General features: G+C 30.4%; 1 protein-coding gene across 2 annotated transcripts in view; it reads left to right on the top strand.

Moving 5' to 3' along the window:
- The window catches only part of LOC117177474 (43 kDa receptor-associated protein of the synapse homolog), a 157,965-nt gene that overhangs the window by 103,053 nt on the left and 37,553 nt on the right, over positions 1–17,359 (top strand). For both annotated transcript variants that reach the window (XM_033368194.1, XM_033368195.1), the window contains exon 3: positions 1,319–1,470. In XM_033368194.1, the coding sequence (XP_033224085.1) occupies positions 1,319–1,470 (152 nt within the window). The remainder of the gene's footprint in view (positions 1–1,318; positions 1,471–17,359) is intronic.

The following is a 17,359-nucleotide window of genomic DNA, read 5'->3' as shown; positions in this document are numbered from 1 at the left end:
AAATAAATATCTGAGTTTCGAAGAACATGTTTTTTTGACTCATATTTATTTTCTCGATTTACGATTGGACCGTAAGACATAAAGAATTTGAAATCAATATTTTCAATTAGTCGAGTTTTTCCTAAAATTGTTTTAAAATTCTGCAAAGAAAAAAAATTGTCCTTAAAATCTTCCAAATTCTTTCAAAATAGTTTAAAAAAGCTATTGAAGCTTTTTGTTCGGAATTTTGAAAAATCTACAATTTGGTAACATTTTTTATAAATATTTAAAAATTTTTTAATCTTTTCAAAACTTATGAACATCTCTTAAACTTACTCGATTTTTTTTGTTATCTTGCAAAATTGAACATTTCTGGAGAAAAATTTTATTATTTATATGAGACCTATCAAAATTCTTAAAAGCGTTTAAATCTTTTTTCAAAATCTCTAAGTATTGTTTTAAATGTTTTGAAATACACATTCTCGAATTTCCAATTATTTTTAAATCTTTTTACAACTTTTTAACCTCCCAAATATCTGGAATGAGATTTAGATGTACGAAATTTATGATGCAGAAATTTTTGAATCTTTATTAATAGATAAACTAACTGACAATAGCCACTAAAAGTCATATTCGCGCAATCGCTACCACGCGAAAAAGTAGCGTATTATGGGATCATATGAAAGTATAAATAATTTGAAATCAATGGACTCGCAGCTTGGTTACCCTATGAAAAAAACTTTGAAAAATTTGTTTTTTTCAGAGTTTTCGAATATTCTTGTGTTTCAATTTTTATTAATGTCAATTAACAAACAACAATTATTAAATCATTGTAATAAATTCCCCAGAGCATGGAGCGAGATGAGACATGTGCACAAAATATAATTTTCATATTTTTTTGTCGCAATTATTTTTTTTAATACTTTCTCTTTCATAAAATTAATACACAAAGGTTCGCAGAATGTTTAAAACAACTTACATTTTAAAAGCCACTTTACATTGCAAATATTTTACTGAAAATGATAACTACAGTGAAACTCAAAGACCATGACAGTTTTGGGCTGGGGTGGTGGGGAACAAATCCGAGAGATTGCCGCTTCGAATGAAAACGCTTTCGTTTGGTCGCGCCTGAGTGGACAGTGCACACTCCCCGCATTTCCTGTTACTCGTACCTGCGACGTGTCGTCAATTCTCGGAAGGGATATATCTGGAAGCTTTATATCCGAGTTGAACTTTATATTTATTTCACCCCGGCCCCCCTCACCTTTTTTTGTATGAAAGAAAGAGATGCCAAAGTTATTCTGAAAAGGTAAAAGTGAAAACTGTTTATTCCTTGCAGGTGGAGCAGGGATTAAAATTATATCGAGCTCACAAACAACAAGCTGCTGTGCGCAAATGGAGAGGTGCCCTAAAAAGTATCAGACAGCGAGAAGACAAATTTGCTCTGCTGGGCTACCTGTACCAAGCTTACATGGATTGGGGAAAATACAGGTAATTAATCATTTGCGCCGACTTCTTCTTTTCTACCCTGTCCATGAAGTACCAACCGTTAGATAGGAAAATGTTTTTTCTTTCGTAGACTTTGTACTAATGATATATTAAGTATCCGCGTTGAGACGATAGCACTGCGGTGCCGAACTATAAACGTATAATCTTTTTTCAGACAAGAAAAAAACACCCTAAGCTTAAAAAAAGTCTGATAACATTTTTTTTTGGAAATTGGTATATTAAACATGATTATAAAATTATATTTTTCTGAAACGAGGTGTTCGAACATCGCTACACTGGGAATGGAACCACAAAACTTCCGATTGCCAGTCGGACGCTTTCCCAATTCAGCAGAGTATTTACTATTAATCAGTATAGAGTTCACTTTATAAACTGCATAGAAGTTCTTTTTTTAGAAAAATATATTGTACAAATTTTTTAAATTTATTTTCCATTTTTTAAAAAATAAAGTTTATTATTTTCTGTGATTTAAAGAGTTAACTTGGTCGATAGTTTATGATTTATATTTCCACAGATTGTGGAGTGAAATCTATACTCATCGATAGTAAATACTCTGCTGATAATGCAGATGCCCTTAAATTAAACTTTACTTGATTTAAAATTAAATACTTTTTTTTTCTAAAGGACACCTCGAAAAATGTATTGAGAATTTGACTGCTAATAAGAAACTTATCGTGTTCTTATTTCTATGCACATATTTTCTAGATCAGTCGCATGCCAAACTGTTTTACCCGGGTAAACAGCTCGCTTTTGCTTTTTAAATCTTATCAGACGTTTGAATTCGTGAAATGGAAAATTTTAGTCTGTAAAATTTAGAGTCCTTGATGAAATTTCAATGAAACTAGCACTTACATATATGAGTTTCTACCACGATACAAACTAGTCTCGTTTTAAAGTTCCAGGGAGTAGGGCCGAGGCGAAATCCAATCAGTGCCACGGAAATTAGCACTCGGTAGTCAATCAACTAGACAAAAAGCGTTGAGACTGAAGCTTCGTTTCTCTCCAAATAAAATTACATTTCCAGAAAAATTCAATTTCACTTCTCTTACGTCCAATTATGTTTTTATAAAAAAAAATTCAGATTTGCGTTTTGCAATTTTTATTCTGAGTGGAAAATATAAGGTTTAGAGAAAACTGCTACCAGCCTCATAACTGTTTCAGCTAGCGTAAAGCTGATAGGGTGCCTATATAAAAAGATTAGGTAGAAATATAGAAAGATTTAATAAAAAAATGTTTCATAGAAACTCTCAACTTTTCTATTACCTGCATCTTTTTATTTCTGCTCATATAAGAAAGATATCGTATCAGTTTTATGCGGCCTAAACCGTTTTTGAGACTAATCAAATTTGTTTTCCTAAAATTATATTTTTTTAATTTCACTCGTGAACGATGTACGGTATCATAAAAGAGTATAAGGTATTTTTCATACAAAAATTTTTCAGACGTGCAAAATTTTACTGCATAATTTTTTCGTATCAGTTGTTGGTTACGGGGAAAATTAGCAAAAGTACAAATTGAATAAAAAATTGGCAAAAACTATGGAAGTGGTTTTTTTGAAATTTTTTTATTATTTTCAAAAGGAAAAAAGAAATGGAGTTTTTTTGGAAAACGAAGCACAAAATTTAGATAAGAAATCATTTTCAAGTGTAGAACCTGAAAGATTTGAAACAGATTCGGCAATTAATTAAACTTAATAATTGGTGTTAATAATATTTTTGAACCGATTTCCGTTATGATACGCTAACAAATCCAAAAGTTGCACAATAATTTCTAATCTGATGACTCCAGAATAATGATAATCTTACAAAATTTATGATATTTAAATGAAAAATATACATTCTCATAAAAAAACACTAACATAATATAATGAACACTTGTTCCTAAATTGTAAATCTATATCTGTATTCCCGTATTGTACACTCGCTTCTTTAAATAGAATTTTTAAAGTAAAAATACCCATTTTCGCCAAAAAACACTAACATAATCCAAAAATGTTACAAGATATTCGAAATCTGGGTTAAATTCTAATAATTTGTGTTTGAAAATTTCAGTTTTCGATGTAAAATACTGACACAATCGAAAATGGGTCAAGCTTGTAAATTAAATCCTTTTTAAACAAAAACCTAACCTTATTCATAATTGTAAATCTTTCTCGAAATCAAATGATATTTGTTTAAAATAAACGAATTCCTGTGAAAAACGTGAATTGCTCAAATTTGTTATTCTTTTTAATGTTTTCTTTTTTTCAAATTGAAAATTCTGATTGTCGACGAAAAACACTTAATCCAAAATTTTTCAAATATTCCAAAGTTTGTTCAAATCAGCCTCCTGTCACCGAGAGTTGAAAATGGCCCATGTGTTGAAAACGACCATGCGGCGGCGCTAGTAGTAACTTTGTTCTAGTTGTTTTTACTGTTATTTGTCTTTTGTCATGTAGAGCCGTTAAAAAACTCTTTAAAATGTATCGAGAAAACAGTTTATTTATATAATTATTGTGAAAATGACAGCTGATTTTTCTAATAGTGTTTTTCTTTTTTTTTTATCGAATCATTTCCATTAATTATCGCTCCGATATGAAAGTGCCCGAAGACCCCGAATAAAAAAGTTAGAAGCTTTTTAATAATTAAAAAACATCTAAGGAGAAATGGTTTCAGTTTTATTTAGAAAGAATAATTTTAAATTTTAAACATTTTAAAATGTGGGTTAAAAGTATATAGAAGACGTTGAGACCATTTTTTTTATTTCTCAAGTTTTACCAATTTTTTAGGTAAACTGAATTATGTCAGGAGTTGAAAAAAGTTTTTAAAATTCATGGGAGATTTTTAAATTTTTAAAAAGGGTTTGAAAGATTTTCAAGCAAAATTTTGCAATTTTGTCATATTACATAATTTTGAAAAAAAATTGAGTTAGTTTGAGGGATATTCAAAAGTTTTGAAACGATTCAAAAATACATAAAACTTGTAAAGTTTTTTTTCTAAACTTGGTAAAATTTTACAAAAATAAAAGATACTTTTTCAGGTTCCTGGGAAAAATTAATATAACTTTTTATTTCGAAAAATTAATTTGAAGAAATTATTTTAAAAGATTTTAGAAAATTTCAAAGATGGTCAAAGAAGAAGCTGACAGATTTTAGGACAATTTTTAAAATCTTGCAGAATAAATAAAAAAATGCAGAAAAAACTTGAATAATTTTTAGACATTAGAAGGCTTAGAAAGTCTGACAAAATTAAAAACAAGAAGAATTTTCCTTATATTCGTGTGGAAGTTTAAAAGAATTTTTTCTTTTGAACAATGAAGTATAAGAGAAAATTGAAAAAGATTTTTAAAGATAACTTAACGATTTTCGAAAATTTCTAAAAATATTTTAGAAGATTTTAAAGCAAAATGTTTCAATATGGTAAGATTACAAAATAAAAACAAACAATAATCTGGTAAATTCAAGAAATATTTAGTAGAACTAAAAATAATTTTGAATTTTTTCAAGAAAACAAAAAAAATTTCTTAAAATTGCTGGGAATATTTAGAAGAGAGTAAGGTAATTTTTTAAATTTTGGAAACATACAAATGTTAAAATATAGTAGCTTTGTTACAAAGTCTAATTGATTGAAAAATATCACATTTAAGAGTTGGTTATTTCATTGTAATATAAAAAAATATTTAAGGATTTATCATATTCCTTGTTTTTCATATATAGACATAATAATTATATTTATTATATAGTAGCATTATATTGTAAAGCGGGAATATTAAAAAAATTAGCTGTTTATCACTATATTTTGAACAGTTTGAATATCCGGGACTAATACAAAATAACGAAAGAAAGAATAACTAAATCATAAATTAGCAACAAGAAAAATTTGCTGAATTATAAAATAAACCTTGAATGTCTAGTAACTAAAAAGTTTAATGATTGAATATGCAAAAAAAATCAAATGATATAAAACGCTAACATAACCTAAAATTATAAAAATCGAGAATCTGTTAATGATTATTTGTTCGAAAAAAAGAATTTCTAGCGAAGGGAACTAGCGCACACTAAAATTTGTAGACATTTTAAGTGATCGCCTAAACTTGATTATTTTATATTAAAATTCTTTTTTAAAAAGATTAATTTCCAGCAAGACACTAACATACCATATCTATAATATTCATAATAATTCATTTGAGTACGCTCACAAAATACGTGATATGTTAAGGGGGAGGGGGGAGTTTTTAAAAATATCATCATCCATGTTAAGTGCATTGGAAAAAGCATCCCGCAGGGGGGAGGGTTAAAGTTCCCGAAAAATGTATCAGGTATTTTTTCAATGGTCCCTTAGATAATTTGAAACTTTTATGCGCGTAAGTTTTTCTATAATTTTTTTATTGAAAAGGATTATTTACAAATTCAAATTTCAACATTTTTAATTTCAGATATAAATCAACAATGATTGCAAAATTTCTAAGATATATCTTTGCAACATTTGACTAGATAGGATTAGATATTATGAAATTTTTTTTAAATAGGCTAAAGAGGAATTACTAATTTTTCGAAAATTCATAAGTAACTTTTCATAACGAATAAAAAATATTCATGAAGTTTGAAAATTGTGATATCCCATACATAAAAACTCGTAACCTCCATTAGTAGCGCATGGGCGCTGAATCTTACAATGGTCAAGTTAATCACGTATTTTATGGCGATTCGCGACATCTTTCTTCAACGTATAAAATCAATCGAAATAAGAAACTAGATTTCTGCTTTTATCTACCTTCGATAATTATTTACGTTTTGTCTCTTTATTTTCACTTTCAATAACAGCTGTTATTTTTAATGATTTATTATTATGTATTAATATTTAAATTTGCTTCTCTTAATTCTTCAATCGTTTCATTAAATTACTGAAGATACTTTTCACCAGAATGTGGTTTATTCAATGTTACAGGAATAATAATTTAAAGTTTATGTTAAAAACTAATTTTTTCAAATAATATAAAAGAACATTAAATTGACTGATATATTGTGAATTCATTAAGTTTAATAATAGTATGATGTAAATTATAATGACAAATTTTATTTAAAAATTGTTATTTGAATACAAAGTTATCATAAAATAAATTAGAATTAAATAAATTTCTTATTTTCATGTTCTAATTATATTAATGATTTAATGGTAAAAATAACTATATATAATTAAAAATTTGTCATGAGGACAACCGCAGGATTTCAGCGGGAGCGGGTGCTAATCTGGAAAATTGCACCCGCTCCCAGCGAAATCGCTGTAAAATTTCAGCCACAACCACGTCTTTCGACCGTGAGATAGGTGGTTACAGTCTGTAAAGGAATCAATACGACGATCCAGCAAAAGGCTCGTGCACCCTAAGAACACGGAGCGACCCAAGGACAACCGCCTTCTGCATTTTTCCCGCAAGTGTTTTAGCATATTGTTGACACGTAGGGATGCTTTTTAGGCCATTAGCAAGTGAAATCTTGGCAACACCAAGAGCGCCGATGATAAGGACGATTAGTTTAACAGAATATTCCGGGTACAATCGTTGCAACTCCCTTATAAGGTCTCGATACCTCTCTTTCTTTTCCTTCTCCTTTTTCTTTCCTTTCAGCTGGTGCCGAAAATTCGATAACGAACATGGTTCGCTTCTCGAAGTCAAGAAGAACCATGTCAGGCCTCGAGTGAGCAACAGAAACAATTGTCGAGAATATAAACTTCCAGTATATGCGGCACTTCCCATTGACTCAATTTCCCTAGGAGCATTTAGAGGAGCGATATTAAGGTTAATGCCGTAAGAGTGACCGAGATGGTAATAAAGCACTCTTAGTGCCGCATTGTGCCTTTAAATGTAGGTCGTTCCCGCGAGAGTTGGACAACTGGATAGTATGTGAGTTATATGCTCGGGGTGTGCATGGCACGCCCTGCAGCTATCCTCTTATCGAGGAGCTGTTCACGAAAGTTTTTCTCTTGTGCTTTCTTAATCGGGGCTTTTAAGAGTGAGTATTTGAGATAGATAAGATTTGATGCATTTTGCTCACCCCTAATACGGAAGTCAAGTCCGAGTGTTTCAGCAGCCTCCTCCGGTTCTTTGTACAGAAACGCTCCTTTGCTCACTTCTTCATGATTCCTGACCATTTTAAGAAGAGGGTCTCTTCCATTTGCAACACTATGTGCTGTACCCAGAACAATCCTGTTGTGAAGACATTCAAGACTCAATATTCCGCGAACCCCTTGACGGCGTGAGATGCACAGTCGCGGAACGGAAGACTTAAGATGCATGCTTTTGTTCATGAGCATAACCTTTCTTGTCCCGATATCAAGGGATCTGAGCTCGTTCTTCGTCCATGGAACTACTCCAAATGAATAGATTAGTACCGGGACGGCAGGCATGTTCGTTGCAGATACTTTGTTCCTCGCCGACAGTTCGGAAGACCAAATCTGTCGGATGAGACGTTTGTATCTGCTTCGGAGGGTATCCTTTATAGATGTCACATCCTAAATGCGGCTCTGTAGCACGCCCAGGTATGTATAAGTTTCTCTAGCGCAAAGGTGTCGGGCGCTTCTATCAACGAGCTCAGGATCTTCAGGGATGCCATTTAGTTTTCCTCGCTTCAAATTAACCTTGGCGCATTTGTCCAACCCAAATTCCATTCCAAGTTCCTTAGTATATCGTTCGACAATCCCGAGAGCTAGATGCAGTTGCTCTCTGTTGTTAGCATAGATCTTAAGATCGACCATGTAAAATACATGAGTGACCTTGTACTTTCGTTCTGCAGGTTTGCCGCACAAGTACCCGTCGGAATGGCGAAGTACTAGAGATAGTGGCAATAATGTAAGGCAAAAGAGAATTGGGCTCATGGTGTCGCCCTGAAAGACACCTCGCTGAAAGGTGACCTTGTTAGTTGTGACACGATTTTTTCCAGATGAGATAGTAAATCTGAGGGGTTGAAGAAAACTTCTTCCACCAGAAGGTTTTGATACAATCTGGTCCCGTTGCGGAATAGTTCTTCATTCCTCTTAATACTTTTTTCACCTCCTCGGTAGTCATGGGTGTGCATTCTTTATCAGGTGTTATGAGAGCAACAGACAACTCCTTGAAGCTATTTATATTTTCTGAGTCTTCGTCCAGTCTATGCTGAACTTCGTAGACTTCTCTCCAAAATACTTCGTCCTCCTCTAGTTTGGGTGGGCGTTCGACAGTAACTGGAGGGTCTTGGAAGAGTCGAAATGGGTCAGAAAGAAACTGTTGGTTTTCTCTGACCCACCTCTCCCTCCGCTCTAGACTTCTCTTAGCGTCAGATAGTATCCGTATTCTCTCAACAATATGCTGCCTGATGGTCAGCAGCTTTGACTTGTTAAGTGTGTGATAACGGGTCCGGAGTTCGCGCGTGAGCCTATCTTCATGGGGCCCAGCCTATCTTTATGGCAAGTTGATGCATTCTTTTTTTGATCTTATGATCAACCGTTGGTTTTGTTTTACGGCTGGCATCGGCCAAAGCTCTCGCTGCATTATACACACAATAATTGATAGCCCAGAGGTCGGATTCTCCGAAAAAATGTCCACGAAGCTCGTCATCCATTTCAGCCAGATCTTTAGGCTTGAGAGAAACCTTGGTGTTGATGTTTCTCCGGGTCGTAAAGCATCGCTCTTCATATATTGGATGCCTGCCCGTGGTTGGTCTTAGTGTCGCCTCTCTTTCTCTGTTGCCGGCTCATTCTAGCTGTGGTAGAGTAGGCGTTCCGCTTACATAGCCCCCTTTACGGAGTAGTTCAGCATGGTTTCGCAGACGTTGCTGCGAAAAGTGCGATAGCTCCGGGTGTTTCTCGCACCATAGAGCATGCAGACGTACCATGTAACCCCGTTCACGGGCCACACTCGCATCCCAGCACTCTAGCAAGTCGTGATTCAGTTGCTCCGTCCACCCAAAGGTCGCGAGATCCCGCCGATCCATCGCATTGAATCCATTTTCATTAGCTCCCCCACCTCTAGATTGGTCGGCATTGTGGGCCGACCCATTGTCGGGAGCCCTGCGCGTTCTGTTGTTTTGAACCGCACTTACTACAACTATGTTTGGTGTTGTCATTGTTGTTCCCACGAGAAGCTAGGAAAGGGGTTCGTCCATCCTTGTAGAGCCCCGCATGCAAGGATAAGGCTGCGTACTCTGAGAGGTCGCCCGGTATCCCAGAGTCACCGTTCTGGACACCTCACCCAGGTGCCATTCAGCTTTCGGCACGGTTTTCACACCTCTGCTTGGGGGTTAATTCCTTCAATTTTTCAATTAAAATTAAATAATACCGTATTTTTATTTTAACGTTATCTAATCAAAATTTATTAACTATTTAATATTGGAGCTATATCAATTCTAAATTTTACATAATTGAATGATTGACAAAATTTTTCTTTTCACGTTTTAGTTACAATAACAAAATTTTCATGCTTCATATATTTGCAAATTATAAAGCTTAATAATATTATGTTGTACATGCTTATAATTTTTATAATAATATTATATTTATATTTCGTATTTTAAAATTATTTACAAATTTAAAATTAAGTATAATTTTAATAAATTTTAAATTGGTTTATTCAATGTTACAGGAATAATTTTTTCAATTCTGTCTTAAAATTTAATTTTGTTAAATAATGTAAAAAATTATTAAATTAATAGATATATTGTGAAATCAATAAGCTTAATAATATTATAATATAAATAAAAATTTAATAATAAAATATCAAAGTACATAAAGATTGGATTTAAATTATTTATTATTTCGTATTATAAATATGTTATCTCCTCTCAGATTATGTAATTAAATATTAGCTTTTACTTTTGTAATATAAGTTTCTTCTTTTCCTTTAAATATTTGTATTACAATCATTATAATTTTTTATGGTGCTTCCGATATTGTGAAATGATTATTTAAAATAAATTTTCTACATGATATGTACATATATTTTAATTGTTTTTAACTTAGTTAGAAAGCTTATTAATAAATTAAATGTAAAGAAATGGAGTTTCAAACTTGAATGAGAATATAATGTAAACATTATTTGAATGTTTCGATGAAAATAATTGTTTCATGTTTTTTATTTTGTGAACTTATTCACTCATTATCAACTGATTCTACTAAAAGTGACATTTTCTGGAATTAGTTTAAAGGTTTAAGATTAAATAAAATTTGTATAAATAAATGCTCTGATTTAAAAAATTATATAAAGTTAAAGTTATTTGAAGGTTTTATGACACAATTATATTTTAATGGTTCTCCTTTTGTAAAATGGTTAATTGATTATTAGCTAATTATCGTTTTCTGATTATTAAAGTAAATAAAGATTAAAACTTAGTTCCTGAAATTGAAGTAACATAATTTAATTATTGACTTATAGGTTCTATAATGGAACATTTAATATAATTTGAAAATTAAAAGTTAAGTTATATTTGAAATTATATTATTTCAATTACATAATTTTTCAAATGATGCTGATGTACTGAAATGTGTATTTGCGTTTGATCTTTTAAATCGTATGGAAATACGTTTGATTTTTTTCTGAAATTATGAAATTAGTATCAAAAGTTAGTAACGAAACAAATTTGCAAAAATAAATGTGATATTAGAAGAAATTGTAGAGTGCTACATATCTGGGTAATCTTTTTTTCTATTTTCCAAAGAGATAAGTACAATAAAATTATTGAATAAACTTATTTCCAGAATTAGAACAATAAAAGCGTCTTAATAATTTGGAAAGATTGTGATATTAAATTTGTTTAATCACAGTCAAGGGAAAATTTTAAGCAGTTAATATTTCATTTTGAAATGATAATTAGAAATTGTTCAGATTTAAAAATTGTTAAAACAAATATGGAAGATCTTAAGACAATTATTTCTATTTTCCAGGATTTAATTCAAATTTAGGTAAACTTAATTTTTTAGGGCGTCAAGTGAAGAAAAAATATATAGTTTAGATTCATGGGAAATTTCAAACAGTTTTTTAATAATGATTTCTAACAGATCATTACAAAAGTTTACAAAACGTTTCAAATCATTTCATGAAATTAAAAAAAGGGTTTCAAAGTTTTTAAAGTAACATCATGCCATAATATATAATTTCAGAACAAATTTTCGTAGATTTAAGAGATATGTAAAAGTTTTGAAACGATTAAAAAACAATTTAAATTTATAAGATATTTTAGCACTTTTTAAAAAAATTCAGGATAATGAGATAAATTATTAAAGCGACATTTTTCAATTTGGTAAGATTAATAAATAAAAAATAAAATAAAACATAAAATTCTATAGATATAGAGATGATTAAAAGAGAATAAAGAAGATTTTTATAAATGCAGATTAATGTGAAAGTTTTTAAACAAAAAGAAAGCCAGGCGTTAAAAACGCAAACGTCTGGACTCTGAAGTTTTTTCCAAATTAAAAATTGTGAACAAAATGTGTGGAAAACTAAAAACCTGTATGGTAAAGTATCACATGCCTTTAATTAAAATAACTTCGAAATTTCTCAAGTAAAGAAATAAAGACAGATAAAGACAGATAAAATTATTTTTAAGAATTTAGGAGGCATTGCATTAATACATTTATTTTAAAAGGGCTCGAACTTTCCCTATTATTTTGTAAAATCCCGTAAAATATCATTTTTTTTATCTACATTTTTTGTTGACGAATCTGAGATATTCAAAAATCTTTTACATTTCAAATGATTTTTAAAAATTTTAAGAAAAATTGGATACATTCAAAAATATTTTTAGGAATTGAAGAGGCTTTGCGCATAGATTTAAAATATTTTAAACCTTGGAAACATTTCCAAAAACTTATGGAATATTAATCATTATTTCTAAAATTATAAAAGCCCTAAATATCTCTTGAAGAGACTAAAATTTTTCTAATAATTTATAAAATCCTGTAAAATAAAATATATTTTTTTAATCTCGTACATTCTTTCTTTGACATATCTGAAATATTAAAAAATCTTTCCTAATTGTCTCATGAAAATTATAAAATTTAGATAATTCTAAAAAAAAAACTGCTGATACTTCTTTCCTTGACAATAATTTGAAATGTGTGTAACGAAAAAATATAAAACAATCGTTGTTGTGTTACGTCAAAATATTGTTTAATGTATTTCTATACCGCACTTCATTCTGAAAATCTATTTTTATTTACAAAACGTCCATTAAGTTTTTTAAACTAATACAAAAAAAATGTTACGTAACTGCAGTCAGGGTGTGGGAAGGTAAAAGGGTTTAAAATAACGTTACGTAATACGTGAACAAGAATATAAGTGTATAGAAAATTTTAACAAATAAATTGTTCTTAGAAAATTGAGTAAATGATAAAAATTAGTAAGAAAGTGAGCGTGCGCGTGTGCGCGCACGTAATATTCTAGTGTTTTTAAAAAATCAAAACTGCACGAGACCATTCGAGCAAATCTCAATGGAGTTTTATTTTTAGAGATAGCAAACTTTAGATGAGAAAAATATGGAAGAGGCCAATGAGACGTTCTCGTAAAATAACTTTCCCAACTCCCAACGCGCCAATGAGAATTTTCCACTATTATGCAGAAAAATACTACAAACGCCAAGCTTTATTTATTATGAAAATATATCTGAAAGTTAGAAATTCGTATAATATATAAATATCTACAAAATATCATTGTTCGAAATATTATACTTCTCGAAATGTGAATTCTATATAATAATAAACATAATTCTGAAAAATTTATAATGTGGGTATTAAAAAATCATATGGTTGAATTTTTTTCTAATAGAAATGTCTGTCACTTAATTTTTAGGTTCCCGGAAAAGAATAATTTTTCTAATTTTAAGCTAAATCGCTTAATATTGAGAAGTGTTGCGAAGAACCGAAAAATCGTTTTCGAAACACTTAGGTCCACGTTGTTGGAATTAAACTTATGGCTTGAGGGAGATTATTAGAGTATGTTTGGGAATCTCCAAAAATGCCTTTTAAACGTTTTATTCATAATTTCTCAATGTATAAACAATTAATTATTATTCACTTGTAAATATTTCTTGAAAAGAGGTTGTAAAATCTAGTTATGTTTAATTTGTTTATATTTTTTGTAACCAATTCGTATTTGTTTAAATAAGTTTGTTCCGAATGAATTTTAAATATTTTTCTGTAATAATTGCAATAATTTCTGGCTGTGAAGAGCAACATTTTTTGGTAAAAACATTATCCAATTATAGAAATGTTGTAGAAATTGTTACAAAAAGGGGTATTAATATTAATATCTGAATGACGTACATATTTAGTAATAAGAAGTGAAGTTAACAAAATTAAATCTAGAGGTTTCTACCTCTCATTAAGAAAAATTTAGAAGTAAATAATTATTAATTGATAAAACAATTGGTAAATTTTGACACAAAGATTAATCTTCATATCAATGACTTATTGCCCGGTTCAACATAAAAAGTACCTTTCACTAAATAAGAAGGTGATCAAATGTATTCAAACAATTTAAAATTATTTAGAAAATAATTTGAAATAGTTCTCTGGTCAAATTAAAATATTGTATGGCAAAAAAGAGAAAAACAAAGATCGCACGTGTTAATTTTGCCAAAAAATGTTAATTTTAGTTTTTTGGCACTTTTTGGGTAGAACCCATAGAAACTCAAAGTAATTTAACAGAAATTATTCTACCGTAATTTAGGTTTGGGAACAGAAACATGAATCTTATTTTCGGAAGTCAATTTTTTGTCATATCCTAGTAAAAAAAGAAGAAGAAACAATGTTTATTATTCAATTTTGTATAAATTTGGTGTGAGCAAAAAGCGTGGAATATTATTGATTTCGGGTATTTAAGTTTGTGTGTATCCTTTTAGTAATCGAATAGCTAATTCAATATTTACATAAAATTAATAATGTAAATTTGAGGGTTTCGTAGACCACGCCGGAAATCCTTATGATGACGCACGATGTAGCCAAAAGCACTTTTTGTGGACACCCGAATAAAAATTTTTTGACTTGAGTTCGACTTGAATTGCCCCCAATCAAGACATGCTGAAGTCGAAAAGGTCGACTTGAGCATTTCTCAGTTTTGAGACGGAGCCAGACTTCAATTTATATCTTGGAGACAAGTTTTTATGTCTTGAAGACATAAATTTATCTCTTGAGTCGTATTTTTATGACTTCAACAGGTGCAGTTTATAACTTCGAGTGTATACCTGCCATAAAAAAAGGTTATTTCTAACAGTCATAAAAGTTAATCTTTGTTAATGCTTAAACAATCTTGTATATTTTTATACAATATACCTATTAAATCAACTTATTTATGGATTGTTATTTGTAGTATACTTGTTTGACGATGATACCGAAAATGATGTTTGTTTTTACGCATTTCTAACAGCTTAGGAGATCCTTCTAGAAAGTTACAATTTTTATTTTTTTGAAGAAAATTTTTAAGGGTTATTCTCGTTAAGACTCGCCGATTCTGAATTTTGAAATTAAAAATAACTAATTTGATAATTACAAATTTTTCATTCATCAATTTTAATCTCATTTATGAGCCAAAAAAGGTTCGATAATCTCAGCCAAGACAAGGCTCGTCTTAAGTCAAGTAAACGGCGTCTTAGCCAAGCCAAGGCTCTTCTTAAGACAAGTAAACGCCGTTTGACCTGTCGTGGCCATAAAAGTAAGACGAAGGCCTATGTCTCGACTCAGTTTTGAGACGCAGCCAGGCATCGATGTCGTGGAGACGAACTCAAGACATAACCAAGTCGAACTCAAGTCGAAGCATTTTTACTCGGGCAAAAGTTTTTCTACGACCCAATTAACAATAGATGTTGACGTTTTTGGTTTTAAATGACTGTACGGCTTTCGGGTTTATTGAGCCGGTGCGGAAAGTTCGATTTGGCCAAGCCAAACATTTTTATTTAACAACAAAATAAACAATATTTTTATCCTAACTTGTCAGATAACTTTCTCTTTAAATCTGAAAATTGACTTAAGAATAGCTTGAGTCAGTGTACAAAAGTGAAAAAGTTATACATAAATGATATATATTGGACAAAACACTGATATTTTTCATCGAAATTTTCATAAAACAAATGAAAAATATCATTGTCTTATCCACTATATATAAACTATATATAACTTTTTCAACTGGGTATTTACTATCTAGCAATAGTTTTTAGTAGGCTAATGTAAGAAAAGAAAATTATTTACAATGTTTTAAATAAATTAATGCACCAAACTCATTTTCTGCAATTGACAATGATTCATTGTTTGAAATTCACAGATTTATATAGAATATGAGAGAAATTTATGCCTAATTGTGATTATTTAAAAATGTCTGCTGTTTGGCAGGGAAAGGAATGTGCCTATATACAATTATTTTTGTATAATGTTGGCACAAATGAATCGTTTTTCGCTTGTTCCGCTAGTGTTTTATTTTTCATTTCTGATAAATCAGGTGTTTCCAGTGATGCACAAATTCTCATTTTGGTTGTACAAATTCGAACGAATTCTGCACTAAATATTTGGCCTAAAAAAGTTAAATTTGTGTGTGTGGTGAGGCCAGCGTAATGATCCTCTATTAAGCAATTATTTAAACAATTTTTATAAACAAATTATACAGTCTTTGTATGTCACAATGAATAGGCTCCATTCTTTTGCAGAATCGAACAAAAATATCTTTATAGCTCTTTGCTGTTTTTTTTTTCAAATTAGCAACAACTGATAATTATTTAAGCAATAATCGCAAAAAAATTCACATTCTTAACATTATTCCACGAACAGGGCCAATTTTTTACGAAAATACTAAAAATGTGACTCATAGCTATAATTTTGTTGGAATTGATGAAAAATGTTAACTTTTTAAACAGTTTTCATAAATAAATTCAAATTTTGACCATTTTTTCAAGAATTGGCCCCATTTTCTCTGCGAAATCAACTTAAGATGCATTTCTAACTACTCATGCTATGATGCTTTGCCAACGTAAAAAAAGCGTTAATTATTTAAACAATTTTTATTAGCAAATGTACATTTTGGGCACTTATGCAAAAATAGGCCTATTTTGTTTTGGAGTAAGTTCGAAATGTCTTACCAATGACTCCTTTTTGCTTGTTCAATTAAGCAGAACTGTGCCTTATTGAAGCAATCTTTTTTTTATTTATTGTTGATTCCGCAAAGGAAATTAATACTTTTGATGAAAAAATGGTTTAATTGTGCATTTTTTAATAAATATTGTTTAAATAATGAACAGTTCCTGTGAATTGGACAAACAAGGCAACAAGAAGTCACTGGTAAGACATTTCTAACTTACGTCAAGAAAAAAAGAGCTTATGTCTGCAAAAGAAACCAAAATGTACGTTTGTTTATGAAAATTGATTTAAAAATTAATATTTTTTATCAATTTGAATAAAATTAAAGCGAGGAGTCCCTAGCGATACATATTCAGCGGTTTCCGCAAGAAATAACACTATTCATGAAATAATTTTAAATATGTGATTTTGTTTATAAACATTGCTTGAATAGTTACCAACTCATGTTAATTGGAGAAAAGTGACAGCACGGTATTATTAACCAAACATTTTTGGTCAATTCTGCAAAAAAATGGAGCCTATTGCTTGTGACATTCGAAAACTGTGTACATATTTGTTTATAAAAATTAATTGAATAATTCGCAAAGCGCAGATATTTTTTAATAATAACAATAAGGCATACATTTCTTTCATATTGCATATAAAAACTGTGAAATTCAAACAATTAATTATTGCGAATCACCAAAATTGGCTTCTGCTTATTATTTTTTTTATTATTATACCATTAAGCCATTTCCCTTTCGGGGTAGGCGTGACTCACTCGGCAGGGGAAAGGAGTAGTGTGTGGATGGGATAGAGATTTTTCA

The sequence above is a fragment of the Belonocnema kinseyi genome, chromosome 7 (genome assembly GCF_010883055.1).
Source record: "Belonocnema kinseyi isolate 2016_QV_RU_SX_M_011 chromosome 7, B_treatae_v1, whole genome shotgun sequence".
In the NCBI taxonomy this organism is placed as follows: Eukaryota; Metazoa; Arthropoda; class Insecta; order Hymenoptera; family Cynipidae; genus Belonocnema; species Belonocnema kinseyi.
The sequence above is the reverse complement of the archived record's forward strand: the minus strand, read 5'-3'. Positions and strand labels throughout refer to the sequence as shown.